This window comes from Peromyscus eremicus, chromosome 2 (assembly GCF_949786415.1).
Source record: "Peromyscus eremicus chromosome 2, PerEre_H2_v1, whole genome shotgun sequence".
Taxonomy (NCBI): Eukaryota; Metazoa; Chordata; class Mammalia; order Rodentia; family Cricetidae; genus Peromyscus; species Peromyscus eremicus.
In genome coordinates, this window is record NC_081417.1 from 80,523,025 (window position 1) to 80,540,805 (window position 17,781).

Consider the following 17,781-nt stretch of genomic DNA (forward strand, 5'->3'; position numbering starts at 1 on the left):
GTCCTGTCCTTTGCACTGGAGCTGTGGGCCTGGAGCTGCAAGGGCAGCCTTGGGCAAAAGGCCCATCCATGTCCCCAACTGGGTGCAGGAGGGCTGCTCTAGCACCAGTGCCAGGGTCTGTCTCTGTCCTTCACACATATAGGTTGATGCTAGGCTCTCTCCTCCTTAGACTGGGGGTCCAGCAGGTCAGGCTTGTGGGTATATTTGGATCCTTTTGTTCTCTGATGGGCACAGCAGCCCTATCCCAGCTCAGCTCTCCCATCCTGGAGACCAGTGAGTCTCCATGTTGTCCCCACACTAGTGAGCACTGGTTCAGACCCTGACAGCATCTCCAGGGTGTGGCATGGAAAAGGAGCCCCGGGGCTACTAGATGCTCAAAGAGTGCCTGTTCTTCCATCCCAGCCTCTACCCATCCCTCCCTTTGTGCTGTCCATACGTACAAAGCACTTGCCCGTCATCACCCATCTCTTCATCAGAAAGACAGGCAGGGGAAGGAGAGTGAGACAAAGCCCATTCTTTCCTAGACGTGGAAAAGGAGAGGGCGCTCTATATAACTTAGCTGAAATATGCCGCTCATCATATGCCAGACACTATTAGAAATGGTTTCAGTAGCTCTGGGAGAATGTTTTATCTGGGGGTCCATTTTCCAGACCAGGGAACCAAGGCTGGCCCCTCAGTTGGAAAGGGCAAGGCTGGGAATCCCCCAACAGCCCTGCTCTGGACCCCAACCCCAGACCCCTTGCTGTGTTCTTGGTAAGCCTACAGCTGTGTTCAAGCCGTCTGAGTGCCAAGGCCGAGGCCAGACATACTCAAGAGCAAGACAATTAGAACCATGGGGTCCGTGGTGATGTGGAGGGTGGGCCTCAGCAGCCTGGAGGCAGAAGCCTCCACAGAGGCCCCCTGTCCCAGGAGCAGCCTAGCACTGCTGACAGTTGCCCAGCTTCTTGGGCTAGCAGCATTTCTTGCTTCCAACCTTGAGATGCAGAATTATCCCTTCCCTAGTCCGGGTGGGGCTTCGTGTCCTCTGGGGAGCATTAACACCCACCGTTGAGAAAACTGGATACTGTGCTGGGACAGAAAGACTTCCCTGGGCAATGGGAAGGTGTGTAAAGGTCCTGGGGCTAGGCAGAGCAAGGCTTTTAGGGACATAGAAGAACAGTGTGGGCCTGGTTCTAGAGCATGGGTGGAGGGAGAAAAGGATGAAGACCATAATAACACATGGGGTTTTTTAACCATGCCGAGGCATTTGAACTTAATACCTAGGGCCCTGGGGAGCTACTGAAGGACTTAGTGGGAGGGAGTGGCATGTTCAACGTTGACTCTCTGCAAAGGAAGAAGGGGGAGCTCCTAGAGGATGTGTGACTTGGTCAAGACCCTGTGGGGTACGGGTGGGGTGGGGTGGGGGCGAGAGAGTAGGCGCTTGTACCCGTGGCCCCTACTTTCAGAATCTGGCTTCCCCTGGGAGGGGGACAGGATACACAGCTTTTATCTTCCTTGCACAGCAGCAAGATGACCTTGGGGCAGCTTTCCAGACATGGATGGATGCTCACGGAGCAGTCAGATCAGAGGTAACGCCGGGACCTCCACTCACATGACCTCCAGTCCTGGGGGAAAGAGAGAGGTCATGGAGGTCGATGCTGTCCCCATGGCTGACACCGAGAGTGTCAGAGCCCTTGCCTTAGTGATGCCTCACAGTCTCAGATGGAGAGCATCCCTAGGCTCGCATGGAAACCACGGTCCAAAGTGGTACCACAGCCCAGGCTGCCAGGACCAGGCTAGATGCAGACACTGTGCCCTTGTGTTTCTTGGAAGCTTCTCACGTCTAGTTTGTGTCTGGCCTGAGTGAGGGAGGGATGCTTTTCTGGACCATAGCCCACAGCAGGTTCCCAGGGTCACCCAGGGGTCACCCAGAAACAGGGGAGCCCCAGTGTGCTGCTGAGACCCAGCTTGTGGTCAGCTCTGCGCCGAGATTCCAGGCTGAGATGGGTCTAGGGTATTCCAGCCAATATCTGAGCCCATTTTGCATCCTTGCTTCCTTGTCATGATGGGGAGCTCAATCCTCTAGCTCAGTCCTCCTACCAACCCTGCTGGGGCTCATAGGCCAGGGGCAAGGAAGCAGCCCTTGGCCCTACTACCTTATGTCCCTGACCCTCCCTCTCCTTATCTATGATATGGAGGGGTAGCCAGTCTGAGCTAGCCAGGAACTGGGAGGTCGCTGGGTTCCCCAGACAATGAGAGCTTCAGAGCAATGTGTCTGGGACTTTGGGCAAGGCCAGGACGTATGGCCCTTCTTCTCCATAGCAGGGGTACAGCTATCCGGACCAGCTGGTGCTGGACCAGGGAGGAGAGATCTTCAAAACCTTACACTACCTCAGCAACCTCATCCAGAGCATTAAGACACCCTTGGGCACCAAGGAGAATCCAGCCCGGGTCTGCCGGGACCTCATGGACTGTGAGCAGAGGATGGCGGATGGTAAGAGTGTCTGTGGGGCTGAGGAGGGTCTTCCTGCCTGTGTTGGGGTAGCACAAGTTCAGGAGGAGCTCAGGTCGATGGACTGTTGGGTCCTTGGCATATGTCATCCCAATTTCTGTCCTCACAGAGATAGACACACAGCATCATTTATTCACTCAGGAAACAGCCTCCGAGCTTCACAGCGCCAGGCCCATGGTTCAGGCTTTGAGGGTATTGTAGAGAAAATGGCCCATAGCGCCACAAGTTGGAACCATTCAGAGCATAAGGATAAGACTTTGAAAACAAACAAACAAACAAAACACCAAAAAACTGTCCAAAGGCTAGAAGAAACCCAGGGGCTTCCTGTTTGAGCAGGGATCCTCACTTTCTGACCTCACCTGACTGTGACTCACCTCATCTGTGAGTTGGGACATGCCATGGTGCCACCTGGTCCTTAGTCTAGCTCTGCACTGCTCTGCTAGAAGTAGATATTGGGGCACCCTTCCCTCTGCTGCTGAACTCTTGGCAGCCAGGAAGCCTAGCAGGAAAGCCAGGTGCAGGCAGAAGTATAGATGAAAGGAAGCCAGATGTAGGCCAGAGCCCCAGCTCCCTGGGCAGGTCTGGGAGGAAGCCTGAGCCTTGAAGAACCTACAGGAGCTGAGACCCTAGTTGGCTACTCTACAGAGTAGCTACATCCCAGCAAGAGCACAGGGACTGTTACCAGAGCATGGAACTCCCCGCTTGTCAGCTCTACCCAGAAGGCATCCTGCCTGTGCCTTGAGATACCTTGTGTCTGCCTGCCCTGCCCCTTAACTTCCCACTCCACTGGAGCTCCCTGAGTCACAAGTACAGGTCCTACAGAACCCCCTCCAGTCTCCTTCTGGATACACATGTCCCTGTCCTGCTCTGCTGCAGGTACCTACTGGGTAGACCCCAACCTCGGCTGCTCCTCTGACACCATTGAAGTCTCCTGTAACTTTACACACGGTGGGCAGACGTGTCTGAAACCCATCACGGCCTCCAAGGTACCATCTGCTCCCCATTGCCACCAGGTTCTGCCCACCCTACCAGTCCCTGCCCCGAGCCTGGCTTGTCTTCTTGAAAAGCTGTGGGAAAGCCATCCTTTCTTGAAACATAGTGCCCTCTCTTAGAACTTGGGGATGGGTAGGACTAATGTGTGGTTAACAAACCCATTCACACTGCTGTGTTCTCACACACTGTGGACTCTCAGGGCTGAAGACCCCATCTTCACAGAGTGGTCCAAGAGAATCATGAATTGTTGGCACGAAGTCGAAAGATTGTTTGTTGGGGACACGTGTCACTCTTGCACGCATGATCTTTAATTCATTCAGTGTCTGTCCCTGAGCTAAGCATTTTGGGGTGGAGCCAGGCGACCCAACGATAAGGCAGGCAGGCAGGCAGGCAGCAGCAACTGAGGGGTGTGGCCATTCCCGTCCAGGATGCCCTTCCACGGCTTGTCTGTCTGTTTCTACAAGGCTGTCCATGTGGGGTAGAGGAGGGGGTAGGAGTGTGCCACATGGAGAAGCTGCTCTAGCTGCAGAAGAGGTAGGGAGCCCCAGACTTTTGTAGCCATAGACGCCCCGCGGCACCTTCCCCTGGCTGAGATGGTGCTGGTTCCACTCAGCCAGCTGCTCCACAAGTCGGCTGGCTTCCCGACCTAGCCAGACCCTGAGCCAGGTGTGAAGAGGTCAGACTTGCCACTGTTCCTGCAGCTGGAGCTCACAATCCAGCAGGGTCGCAGTAACCTCTGTGGGCTCCCCTCTTGATGGCTTGGAGGTTTGGGGACCCCACGGCAAGCCTGTCAGTCAGAGGTGTAAGTCTGGATCGGTAACAGAGCTGCCCAGCAGCTCTGCCGTCTCCATCAGGAACAATGACAGACTAATCAGCTCTGTGTCGCTGTGACAAAATTTCTGGAAGGGAAAAAAAGTTTTCTTTGTCTCCTGCTGATTAGTTGGCTCTTTTGCCATGGAGTCTGTGGTATGGACTGTAGTAGAGGAGAGCTCCTTACTCCCTGGCAGTCGGGAAGACAAAAAAAAAAGACAGGAAAGTGCTGGATCCTAATAGCCTCTTGAAGGGCACACCCTCAATGAACTAAGCCCCATTAAGCCCCGCCTCCCCGGAGCCCCATACCGCAGCTTTGATAACACTTGCATCCTCTATAGGCTAAATTCTTTAAGGCCCCTTACATTCCCTCCATACTCAGCTTGGGCAGACTCCTTGCCAGCCTCTAGACCTGGCTGAACCCTTACCTCACCCACCTGGGAGAGCAGAGCAAACAAACCAGACCCTCAGACCTCTGCTTCTGGGCTTGAACGGCCACTAGGCTACAGGACCAGCTCACACAGAACTCGGTTTCCCTGTCTTTCTAGTGGGCAGATGACACAGGAAAAACTGGCCGGGAGAGGGCTAACCCTGGTGCCTTCCAGAAAAGTGGGGGGACCTGAGGGCTGCGGGAGGCTCCTTCCCATCTGCCTCTCCCCACAGGTAGAGTTTGCTGTGAGCCGGGTCCAGATGAATTTCTTGCACCTGCTCAGCTCTGAGGGGACACAGCACATCACAATCCACTGCCTGAACCTGACGGTGTGGCAGGAGGGCCCAGGGCGCCTCTCTGCCAGGCAAGCCGTGCGCTTCCGTGCCTGGAATGGACAGGTCTTCGAAGCTGGGGGTCAGTTCAGGCCAGAGGTGTCTGTGGATGGCTGCAAGGTAACTGTTGGAGCGCCTCATTGTCCCTTGATGTGGGGACACTAGGAGACACTTGTCTGGTTTTCTAAGTATGTCTTATCATTTTATACTACATTGTATACAATTCATTGTCATCATTCAATTTCATTAGAACGATTTACTTAGTAAAATTGACTTTATTCGCTTTCCTCTGTGTGTGAGTGCCCATGCACATGTGTGTGTATGAATGTGTGTGTGCATAAGTGTGTTGCTGGGGGTGGACCCAGGGCCTTGCACTCTCTAGGCTAACCTCTCTGGGAACCTCCTAAGGGGGGAGTCTATGCTGATAAAAGTCTTTCAGGCTGATAGGGACATTTGTTACTTTGCAAAGGCCTCTTTGAAAGAGTGTCTGTTCTCTTCGCTCTACTAGTCAGGGGGCTTTCTTTCTGTTAATAGTTTGGGTCACTTTCAAATGTCTTAAACAGGATGTGTGCTAAGGGTTGAGGGAGACAGAAAGTCATGCATGGGTAAAACTACTTTCATTAAGTCGAACTAGTAATCCACAGTGTCATTAAAGATGTGCTCTCCACATGAAGCTACTGAGAAAAGAGATGTTGGAAAACAGCTCTGTGTAAATATAGAGTCAGTATGTATCAAGAACACTAGCTGTCCTTGGGTCTGGAGGGTCTACTTGTAGAATCTGTTCATGGGATATTCACACGAGGAATGTGCCCCAGAGTGAAAACACAGTGGATTTCATACGACATTACTTAACAAGAATAAAAGAAAAAACATTAAACATTGACATCAGTGGGATGTTTCACACTTGTGATCTCAGGACTTGATGGGGGGAGGGAGGGGGAAGGAAGCAGGGGGAACAGAAGGAGTTCAAGGCAAGGCTGGGCTATATGAGACCCTGTCTCAAAAACAGAGAGATGGATGGATACATAGATAGATAGATAGATGATAGATAGATAGATAGATAGATAGATAGACAGATAATAGATAGATAGTCAGACAGACAGACAGATAGATAGATAGATAGATAGATAGATAGGCAGATAGACAGGTAGACAGATAGATAGATGATAGATAGATAGATAGATAGATAGATAGACAGATAGACAGATAGACAGATAGATAGATAGATGTTGAAGAGATGGCTCGGCAGGTAAGAGCACTTGCTACTTCATTTTCTGACACAATCTGATTTCATTTCTCAGTACCCATGTTGGGCAGCTCACAACCACTTGAACTCCGAGGAATCTGATGCCACCTTCTGGTCTTCTAAGGCACCTGCACTCACACACACTAACCCACACTCAGACACACCACATACATATAATTAAAAATATTGAATATTCAAAAAAACTTTAAAAAAAATACAAGAAACCAAGCCAGATGTGTGTCCAGATATGCCACGTACAAGTCATTGTTCCTGCAAAAACAAAAGATAATGAGAAACGCATTTATAAATGGCAAGAATCACATTCATGTCATCTTCCTGCCTACCTACAGGTCCGTGATGGCCGCTGGCACCAGACACTATTCACCTTCCGGACCCAGGACCCCCAGCAGCTGCCCATTGTCAGCGTGGACAACCTCCCACCTGTCTCATCAGGGAAGCAGTACCGCCTTGAAGTCGGACCTGCGTGCTTCCTCTGACCTCCGACCTCTGACCTCCAGGCTCCTCTAAGCCTTGTTGGGGAGGGAAAAGGCTAGGGGCAGCTAGTCCCAGAAGATGCGGGATCCCGCCTCAGGACCCTGGTGCAAGTCCCAGCTGTTATCTGCTCAGAGGGAGTTGAGAGAGGGTAGCAGTCTGTCCTGGAGTTTAGCCCCAACCAAAGAGCCAGTCAGAGCAAGCAGGGCTTGCGGCCCACTCCAGCCCATGGCCTGTTGCCCAGCTCCATAGACAACCCCTCCCTCCCCAACTTCCTGCCCAAAGAGTCCCTCCCCCGTTGATGCCACCTCAAGGGAAGGGGGCGTGTTGTCGGCTGGTCCCTGTTAGGGGGCTTTTGATGTGCAATATTAGAAAGGAGATATGAAAAAAAAATAGAGGAGAAAAGGAGAGAAAGAAATTTATCTATTATATATATATATTATTTAAACAAAAAGAAGGTGTGTTACTATTTTTTTCACCTGGGAGAGGTGAGGAAGGACAAGAGGAGCTGGGGGTGTGGAGAGGCTGACCCCCAGGTTGGGGTGCTGTGCGCTACCTCCCACTGTGAAATTGCTGGTGCTCACAATTGTCTCTCATAATGTATGTGATTTTTTTTTAAGAAGAAAAAAAAAACCTTATTTAAGATTCTGAAGGTGCTACTATTTTTGTTGCCACAGGCTTTGAAGAAACGTTTTGAATGGGGCCTTGTCCATAATCTTTCTCTCCTCCAAATGGGGATTTAACAATGTTACTAGCATTACCCCCGTAATCTGCTGAGGAGGAAAAAAAGGAAAAAGAAAAAAAAGAAAAAAAAGAAAAAGAAAAAGAAAAAAATCCTACTAGAAACCAGAAGTATGAAGATTTCTGCTTCTGACCTTTAAGGAGGCGTTCTGACGAGGTCCTCCATGCTCCGGGAGGGGTTTGGTTCCCTTTAGAACACCAGACCTGGGAGGAGACTCCTCAGATTGGAGGAAGATGCTCCTCAGCGAGGGCTGATCTGGAAGGTGAACTGTAAATGCTAACCATCTCTGAAGACCAAGGTTTCCCTCCCAGGAGCTCATCTTCCGAATGCAGCCAACCTCCTTGCTTTCTCCGATTGCACAGCTGTGTAGAAACCCACATCCTTTCCCCAAGCGCCTATTTGGGTGGAGGAGGAAGGATGAGTTATGGGGTACCTCATCGGTCTCCATAACAGCGATCTTCCATGCAACCTAAATAAGTCGGGACCCCAATTGGATTTTGAAGTTATTTTAACTATGGAATTATTTTTATAGAAGGAGGATTGATGTCAAAGTCTGTATTTGTGTGTTTCTAAAGTTGTGTCTTGTGAGGAATTGGATTTGCTTTCCATTATTTAATACCTCACTCCCACCCCCTCCCCCAGACGCTGCCTGTGTACCCCTGCCCGCCCCACCCCAGGCTAGATGTGCGTTTTGTCATTCGGTCCTCATCTGCGCGCTGTTTCCTGTTTCCTCTCTGTGTCTCTTCTTGTCACCGGATGTGTATTCGCTGTCGTTCTTCTGTTTCTGTCTAAATGTCAGTGTGTCCAGACCCTCAGTGGGTTTTGTTTCTCATGTTCCCTTCTGGACTTTAAATAAATATTTAAAACTGAGCAATGGAACGCTGAGATTGTGGCCTGATGCTTCTTCAAGGGCAGGCTGAAGCCTTGAGTGAGGAGGGAAGATGCCCGGAGGTGGCCTGCTGAGGCAGTGACCAGTGTTGGGGCTTAAAGCTGGGGGCAAATTGACGCCAAGGTTCTGGAGGAAGAGTGGGATGTCCAAGTGTAGGAAGAGCCCTTCTCTATCCAAGCCCCTAAGCCTGGAGCTGTCCTGGCCCCTTCCGGCCTCTGAGCTGCACTCCATACTCAGGGATGGGACCCAGGGCTTTGCATGTGTGTGTTGAATCATGCGGTGTTCCTTCGTTCGTTTTGATGGCAATACCATCACATCTTTTTTTTTTTTTTTTTGAGACAGGGTTTCTCTGTGTAGTTTTGGTGCCTGTTCCGGATCTCGCTCTGTAGACCAGGATGGCCTCGAACTCACAGAGATCTGCCTGGCTCTGCCTCCCAAGTGCTGGGATTAAAGACATGCACCACCACTGCCAGGCTATATGCATTGGTGTTTGACCTGCATGTCTTTGTGAAGTAGTCAGATCCACTGGAACTTGAGTTACAGACAGTTGTGAGCTGCCATGTGGGTGCTGGGAATTGAACCTGGGTCCTCTGGAAGAGCAGCCACTGCTCTTAACCACTGAGCCATCTCTCCAGCCCTTGTCACATCTTATCGTTCTAGGTTGACCCACCCCAGAATGTAAGCGATGACCACAGGTGCTGTGAAAGCAGAGAAAGAAGTGAGCCGATAAGTACTGTACTGGGCACAATGTACTGGGGATCTACTCCAGAAAGACACAGCAACACCAAGCGCACCACTGTAGTTTGGGTCAGGAGGAAGAGTACATTCCCGGCACAGGGCCTGGTTTTAAAGCTCCATGTACTGGGGGTTGGGAAGATGACTCTTTTGGTAAAGTGTTGGCTGTGAAAGTGTGAGGACTAGAGTTCAATCCCCAGGCCCACGTGAAAAGTCAGATGTGGTGGAGGACCTCTGGGGCCTGCTGGTCAGCCAGCCTAGCCAAATCAATGAGCCCCAGGTTCAGTGAGAGATCCTGCCTCGAAAAATAGAAGCTGGACGGTTCCCGAGGAATGACACCCACCTGGGGTTGGTCACTGGCCTCTACATGCACACACACACATGCATACATACGTGAACATGACACCCACCCATACACATACACAAAAGCTCCACATACCATGCTAATATTTTACCTATTATAATTGGCTGAGAAACTAAGCAAGGAAACTAAGCAAGAGATGGGTTACCCAAAAGCAGTTGTGGTGCATACAATTCAATTTGGCTCTCGTGGAGGCTGACTGCACACAGTATGGACAGATTGCAAGTTATCTGTTCTTCAGTTGGGAGACACTGGCTGTGCCCCCCTTTTGGCTCTCGTGAGGAACAGTCCATCTGAGAGAATTCATAACATCTGCCTGGAAAAGGTGCCGGCGGAAACCTGAAGTTACTGGTTCCTCAGGTTGAGACCCTTCTGTGTGCTGTGCCATATGGAGACCTACTACTACAGGCCTCAGTGTCCAGGCATCAGTGTGGCTCTGAGTCCAAGGCTGCATCTAGGGAAACAAGCCTTGCACATCCACGTAGTAGGAAGGGCCAGTGACTCCCTTCCGGTGGCAGTGGCAGAGGGGCTTGGGCACCATGAAACAGAAGTCATGGTTTCGCTCAGAACAGAGACTAGGGCCGGTAGATCCAAGCCACAACAGGGCCCGGGAGCCGAGCTGTGCAGGTGGCAGATGGCAGAGCTGGGAACGACAGGACAGGTTGGCCTGGGAATCAGAACACTCTGACAGTGTCAGCAGCCTCTCTGTGGCTTTGTAAACATGACCCAGGAGAGATGAGAGCCAGCAGGAAGGGATGGAGGGGGAGACGAGTATGTTCACCACTTGGTCTCGTTGATTCCTGGGTCCCCGTGACATGGCCAGCGAACGCCCTGAAGCTAAGCCAGTTTCTTCCCAGAAGTGGCAGGTGGCAGCTTCCTCTAAGCCAGCCTTCCCCACATTTCTCAATCTCCCATTGCACAACCTAGGTGTCAGGAAGCCGGCAGAGTGGGTTCTCCTGCAGGCTGGGGTTCCAAGGAGAAGCCCGACTTGCTGTGTTTGTCCTGTCCACAGTGCTGAAAGGTCAGCCAAGGCCAGCTCACAACACAATGTTCAGTAGCCTATGAGGCAAAGAAGAGAACAGACAGACAGACACTGCAAGTTCTGGGCCCAGCGTCTTGCCTGGGGCAGGGCCTTCAGAGGGAGCTCATTTTGTCGTGAGAAGTGCGCTCTGTCCTGCCTGCCAGCCGTAGGTAGGCTATCAAACCGTGGTAGAGAGCCGAATAACAGTCAATTGCTGTTGAGCATGCGTGCATACGTGTGTGTGTGTGTGTGTGTGTGTGTGTGTGTGTGTACACCAGAGGCAAACCTCAGATGTTTTTCCTCAGAGCAGTCAGCCCTCTTTCTTAAGACAGGGTCTCTCCTTTGGCCTTGTCAAGTCATGTAGCCTGGCTGGCCATTGGGCACCAGGAACCTGCCCATCCCTATCCCTCCACTGCTAGGATTACAGGTGCGTGTCACCATGCCCGGGCTTTACTGTGTGGGTTCCTGGGATCAAACTCAAGTCCCCGTGCTTGTAGGGCAAGCCTTTACCTTCTGAGTCACAGTCTCGGCACTTGCTCTTTGATCTGTAGAGGCCAGCTACAGACGGGTCAAGCCAAGAAAAGCACCGTTCACTCTCACAATGGAGGTAGTTCCTGTACACTGGCCATGCCCCTCTGCACCAGTACAAAGCGTGCCGTGTTTTTATCTCAAGGGCTCGGCTGGCGAAACGTGTACATACCGTGATGGGCTTTCAGACAAAGGAATTGAGGTTCAAGGAGGTCAGTCACACGCACGTTGCCAAGATCTCCACACAGGACCTGGGCTTCTCCCAACAGTCTTTGGTGTGCCTTCTCAGCCCCGACCTACAGGCCCTAATTAGAATCAGCAGTCCTGCTCAGCTGCTGCTACAGAAGGAGGTGGAGAGGGATGCTCACATCTGTAGAGTTGCTTGTGCTCTGCTGCTGTGTGTCTTCTCCAGGTCACTTAACCTCTCTGTGTGGCTTGTTACTTCATCCATACAGTGGGGACTGTCCTAGTTCCTTGAGCCTGCCATAGACATGCTTTTTTAATTATATGCCTTTAGAAGTGAACGCTAATCTGTGATTAACAAAACCAGGTCCGGCTTTTCCCCCTGCCGTCTGTGGCCCCTTCCTTTCCCCCTAGGCAACCACTGATTTTATTTCTATCATTACAGATTAGCTAGGCTAGTCTAGAACTCCCATACACAGATTCACACAGTCCCACCTCTGGGATATCTGAGTTCCACTACTGGCCACAATGCTGTTGAGCTTCATTTGTACTGTCAAATCTATCAGTAGTTCATTTCTCTCTGTCACTAAACAACACTCCTTTTGCATGAGACGTCACAATCCATGTCCCATTTGCCTGGTCATGGGCATTTAACAGACTCGCCCTTGGGGCTGCTTTAAATAATCCCACTAGAATCATTCACATGCATGATGCTGGAGTTGACATGTGCTTTTTCCTGTTGGATGGTGGGGTAATTTAAAAAGGTAATACGCTACTCTGACACTTATCACGAGGGGGGAAAATACAATACAACATGCCACAAGTTGAAGAAAGGGTCTCATGAAGTTAGAACATAGTAAGTGAATGGACAAGTTATGTGTTATTAAAACTGTAACTCTGACTACACTAAAATATAAAAATATGCAGAGGACACAGGAAATGGAACACAGAATTGTGAGCATGCTGTAACACTACTGTTGTTGAAGTCTTCAAACAGCCCATTGTGTAACCCCAGGCCGGTCTCAAGCTCCCAGAAATGACTTCCTGCCCCAATGAGTGTCACCATGCCTGACCATAACAATCCCTTTTGAGAGTATTCATTCATGTGGAAAAAGATTGGGCTGCATCAGGCAGGAACAACAACTGATACTTACTGGATGCTGGGCATAGCTCCGGGGTAGGGCGAGCACTGCCACAGGCAGATCCTTGCCTGGTTTAGATACTGGAACTTTTGCTGGACTAGATATTCCACTCAGATCCACCCCCACCCCCATTGGGCACTTGGTTGTCTGCAAGGCTGGGTAGGGATCCCCAGAAGCATCACACTCATTTGGAATCTAACTCATCTTTGTCTTACTTACTCCCTAAGCATCTTCCAAGTTCACTCCCGACCTGGAACCTCTTCATAACACATTCGGGACTTGATTTGTGGCTGGGGGTGGAGGGTTTCTCACTCATGCTTGGCAGCTCCATGGGACAAGAAATGAATGAGATAACTAGCTGGGATCTATATTAAAAACCTGTGGCTGGTAACCTGTTAAGTGTCCCCGGGCTAGCCTCGTACACACCTTGACCATGAATCAACACTCTGGCTTTTAGGGCAACTGTAGATCAGGAGCCCATATCAGGGCTGCCTGCGAGACCTGTATTTACAGCTGGCTTGAGAGGATGTTTTACGCAAGATGTTTCTCAGAGCTGGTGGGATCGTGCCAAGTCTCTGCAGCCCCTGGCTGGACTCGGGAGCCCCTCCTACACCTTGTTATAAAGGTCACTGCACCCTCCAGCCACCAGTTAGCTCCTCCGGGCTCTGGTGCCTCTGAGTGTCCGTCTGCATGGCGCTGCACACGGTTCTTGTCATTTTGAGCCTCCTGCCACTGCTGGAGGCCCAGAATCCAGAACACGCCAACATCACAGGCATACCTATTACCAATGACACCCTGAGCTGGGTGAGTGCCTGCCCGGGGCCTGGCTCTGAGCACTGTAGACAGCAGCCTTTCCTTGGGGCTTTTCCTTCCCTGTCTGTGTTAATCTCTGGGCTCCTGGTGCTGCCCTTGCCTCTCCTGAAGGAAATTCTAACCAGCCTGGGACTCTGGTGGCATCCCCCTGCCTTCAAACTCAGAAGCATCCCCCCTGAGGTCTCTAGAAGGGGACAGAGCAGTGGATGGCTGATTTTTGAGTTGTCTATGTGATCCCCACCTGGGGCTTCCGTCCCCCCACGTGTGGCTCTGAAGCCATTTCTTGCCTGCCACTCATCACTGCTGACTGCCAAGGTCTGCTCACTTGTGTGCCTTCGTCTTCCCAGCTCTCTGGCAAATGGTTTTACATCGGCTCGGCTTTACACAACCTCGCATTCAGGCAGGCAGCTCAAAAGATACAGGCGGAATATTTTTACTTTACCCCCAACGTGACGGACGACACTATACTGCTCCAAGAATACCAGACCGTGTGAGTCCTTGCAGCAGCCACCCTACCCCGGCTCTGGTCTCCATTCCTGGATGCCTGGAGACCTGAGCAAACTCTGTCTCTGCTTGGCCTCCCCTCCTCCCACCTTCAGGAATGGGGACAGCTAACTGTCTTCTCTACCTGCCTCTTGGCTTCCATGCTGGTCACATCTCCTGATCACCTCTCGCTTTGTTGTCCTTGGCCTGTAGGGAGGACCGATGTGTCTATAACATCAGCAAGCTGGGAGTCCAGAGAGAGAATGGGACCATCTCCAAATCTGGTGAGGGCCAGCACTTATGGGGCGGATCTGTCTGTGAAGGGGGCTAGCCAGCTTAGAGGTGAGGGCGTGCCAAGGCCCTGGATCCTGTGGTCACAGAGAGCACTGGCTGACCAACAAAAGCTCAGAGCTCTTGCCCTGTGCTGGGCACTGTTGGAACTCAGTGCTTTCGATATCGCAAGGATCAGAGAAGGAAACAGCACAGGGTGGTTAAGTCATTCTTTATAATTAGAAGAAGATTCACACTAGAATCTAGCTTCAGACCAGCCTCTCTTTTAACCATCCTTTCCCATCCTCTGTGAGCTCAGAGTGGGAACCCGTGGGGTGGGCAGCCACGACTTCACCCATGCCCCCCATGTCACCGGGGACAACACATAGGAAGGCCACACAAATGCTAATGGGCCTGATCAGACACTGCTTAGCAACCCCGAGGCTTTTAACCCTTGTGTCCCTTCATCTATGACATGGGGACAGATAACCACCATCTTTCCAAGGCCCCTGCCATTCCTCATCTGTGAAGAACTCAGCAGAGGGCTGGCACACAGTCTGGGCTGAGCACATGGCAGCTCCAGGCCTTTGCCCCTAGTTCTTTGCTTCCTCACCTTGGGAATGGGGTGCATGGCACCAGTGACTCACAGAACCTTTCCTCTTGCAGAGGGAGCAGTAGAACACTTGGCCCACCTGAAAGTGTTCAAGAAACATGGGGGCTTCCTGCTTGCCTTTGCCCCGGATGATGAAAAGAACCGGGGACTGTCCTTGTATGGTAGGCCCCTCGCAGCCCTGATCCCCACCTCCAAGGGCTTTGCCCTTGGTTCCCCAACCGCACCCCACATCCCTGCCAGGCCTCCCATCTGCTGAACCCTTACTCAGCCCCCCCCCCCATTCTCTCTTGCAGCTAATAAGCCAGATGTTTCCCCAGAGCTTCTTGAGGAATTCCAGAAAGCTGTCAAAAGTCTGGGCATGAAGGAGTCAGAAATCATATATACTGACTGGAAAAAGGTAAACAAAGAGGCTGGATGATGTCACCCTTTTGAGTGACCCTAGAGGCTCAGAGAGGGTAAGCTGCTGGTTAAGGTAGCCCAGTGAGGCAGGTGTCTTGCTGTTAAGAACTCTGTCTGCTGTGGCAGCTGAGATTCCGAGACCAGAGACAGGCAACGAGACTGGGGGTGGGTGGGGTTAAGTAGGAGATCCTGGAAAGACCGGGGAGGATAAGGGACAGGACCAGAAAGGGCAATGGAGAGGACGGCTGGTGCCAGGGTGCCAGGCTTTTCCCTGGCCTTCGTTTTCACTACCTATGCAAAGTTGTGGCTGAAGTTTTCTGTGCCCTGCCAACTCCAGCAAGCCCGGTGCCTTTGGTTATAAGGCAGGAATGACCCACACAGGGTCTTCTTGATGCTGTCTCTAAACCTGTGCTGAAGGAAAGCTTGCCTCAGCTTTGACTTTGTTCTAGCTGAGGTCACAGGACCAGCCAATGAGCTTACACTCAGTTTGAGAGACACACAGTACTTTTGGACCCTACCTGAACCCTTCCTGCCAGCCCTGGGTTTCCAGGAAGAGGATGCCTGCAAACAGCCACTGGAATTGAGGTGTTTCACAGGCTGCCTTCTCCACCTCACAGCCAGAAGACCTCAAAAAGGTCACCCAGCCACCTGGGCCTTAGTCATTTCAGCTACATGACTGTGGGGTCTGTAGACTCAACCCGCACCCGTGGTCAGGAATGTTCAGAAAATGCCTGCCGTTTGTGGGACTCCGTGCTCCTGTTCAATGGAGTCAATAAGCTGAGGCTCAGAGACGGGAATGACTTGCCCTAGATACTTCAACGAAGCCGTGGTAGATCTCGGTTACAGCTGGTTGACACTATCCTGCCTTTTCTGGCCAACCACTGGGATTTTCATTCCCCTTTTAAAAATGTATTTATAGCCAGGTGGTGGTGGTGTACACCTTTAATCACAGCACTTGAGAGGCAGAGGCAGGAGGATATCTATGAGTTTGAGGCCAGCCTGGTCTATAGAGCAAGTTCCAGGACAGCCAAAGCTACACAGAGAAATCCTGTCTCAAAAACGAAAAAAAATTTATTTATTGCTATTGTGTGTGTGTGTGTGTGTGCAAGTGCATGTGCGTGTGTACATGCATGTGTGTGTACTCACATGCAAGCATGCCATGATGTGTGTGAAGAGTGCCAGAGGACAACTCTGTGGAGCACTCCACCCTCACGTGGGCTTTGGGGATTGAATTCAAGTTGTCCATCAGGCTTACCTATCTTGCCATATTATTTTTTCTTTTATATCTCACCCCGTAGCCCAGGATACCCTGGAACTTTCAGCAATCCCCCTGCTTCAGCACCCCACAGTTGTGTGCCACCACAGCCAGCTCAATCACTCTGCCCTCTTCCCTGCTGTTCTCTAGGATATGTGCAGTCAGGAGCAGGAGCAGTCTGAGCAAGAGAAGAAGAAGAAGACAGAGGAGGGTCCCTAGGAAGGCCAGGCATGGTCTCAGCTCTCTGTACTCCGTGGACTGTCCTCATGCCCACTATACCCACCCTGTGCACCTTGGTTCTTTCTCCACATCAATAAAGCTTTGTCAAAACAGTCAATAACCATTTATTTGCTTCATTCATTCATTCATTCATGGAAAGTCCTGCCATGAGTGGAGTCTCAGCTAAGTCCAACAAGCACAACCCGGGGAAATCAGAGAAGGCTTCCTGGAAGGGGCATCTGAATCACGAGCTGAAAAAAACCTGCTGCTCTTATAAGTTCCAAATGCAAGAGGGCACATTTGAAGGAGATGAGGCAGAAGACCCAAGTGTCAGTGAGTTGGGGTGGGGAATGCAGGTGTGTAATGCTCATCACAAGGGTCTTTACTTCAGAAGTGCCATCCTAATCATGGAGAAGTGAGTTGGGAGACAGGAGGGCCCATGTGGATGCTGCCATGGGCATGGTATAAAAGGCCAGGGCAAGATGGCGTGGTAGACTTGGGTGTAGGCCAGAGAGTCTGGATGTCCCCAGGAAGAGTCCTCAGGGTGCCCATATGGGAGTCAGAAGACAATGACACTGTGAGATGAGACTGGTTGACACCTGACAACCTCGAGGCCAGCTGACAGCTGTTTCTTAAGTGGTCCACTCAGTGGCAAACACAGGCTGTGAGAGACTCTTCACACTCAAATGGATTTGCACCCAGGAGATGTATTATGTGTGTGTCTGTGAGAACATTTCCAGAGATGACCACCCAGCCTGAATGTGGGCAGCAGCATTCCTTGGGGAGGGGTCCCCACTTAACTAATTGGGCACCTACATTCAACTCTCTCTGCTAAGGTCGTTCCTCTGTCCTGACTGGATGCAGTTTGACCAGCTTCTGCAGCCTCCTGACATGACGGGCTGTGTCCCTCTCCACCCATGAGCCTTCCACCTTCCAATTGCTTCTGCCAGCTGCTTTTTCACAGAACTGGGAAAAGCGGCTGATGCAGACAGCTCTGGGAACCCCACTCTGCCTGTCAGTACACGGGGCAGGGGGGAATGGGGACGGCCAAACTGCCACATGCATACCCAGTGTCCAGCTGGGCACAGGCAGAGGGTGCTATTCACTCCGGCCTGGGGCTTTGGAAGACACTCTCCTGCTGGCTGTCTCCCACCACCACAGCCTTGCTCGGCTGGCCTCTCTAGACTAAGGACAGGATGAAGGAAAACTCAGAGACAGATGTCAGTACAAGGACAGGCAGACGCTGGAATCATATGCAGCAGGTACCCTGGGGGAGACCTTGGCTGGGCATCCACTTCCCTGCCCACATCCTCGTCTTTAAAAACCACAGGCTT

The 17,781-nt window shown here is 51.5% G+C and overlaps 2 protein-coding genes across 2 annotated transcripts in view; both read left to right on the forward strand.

Moving 5' to 3' along the window:
- The window catches only part of Col27a1 (collagen type XXVII alpha 1 chain), a 118,805-nt gene extending 110,425 nt beyond the window's left edge, over window positions 1-8,380 (forward strand). Inside the window, exons 57-61 of the mRNA XM_059255880.1 lie at window positions 1,503-1,568; window positions 2,305-2,473; window positions 3,368-3,477; window positions 4,958-5,176; window positions 6,653-8,380. Of these exons, the coding sequence (XP_059111863.1) occupies window positions 1,503-1,568; window positions 2,305-2,473; window positions 3,368-3,477; window positions 4,958-5,176; window positions 6,653-6,799 (711 nt within the window). The 3' untranslated portion in view covers window positions 6,800-8,380. The remainder of the gene's footprint in view (window positions 1-1,502; window positions 1,569-2,304; window positions 2,474-3,367; window positions 3,478-4,957; window positions 5,177-6,652) is intronic.
- Window positions 8,381-13,085: 4,705 nt separating this feature from the next.
- Window positions 13,086-16,447, forward strand: Orm1 (orosomucoid 1). Its single transcript, XM_059255881.1, has 6 exons — window positions 13,086-13,199; window positions 13,556-13,698; window positions 13,905-13,975; window positions 14,628-14,735; window positions 14,868-14,971; window positions 16,379-16,447. The coding sequence occupies exons 1-6, from the start codon at window positions 13,086-13,088 to the stop codon at window positions 16,445-16,447; spliced, it is 609 nt and encodes a 202-aa protein (XP_059111864.1).
- The last annotated feature ends 1,334 nt before the right edge of the window (window positions 16,448-17,781 follow it).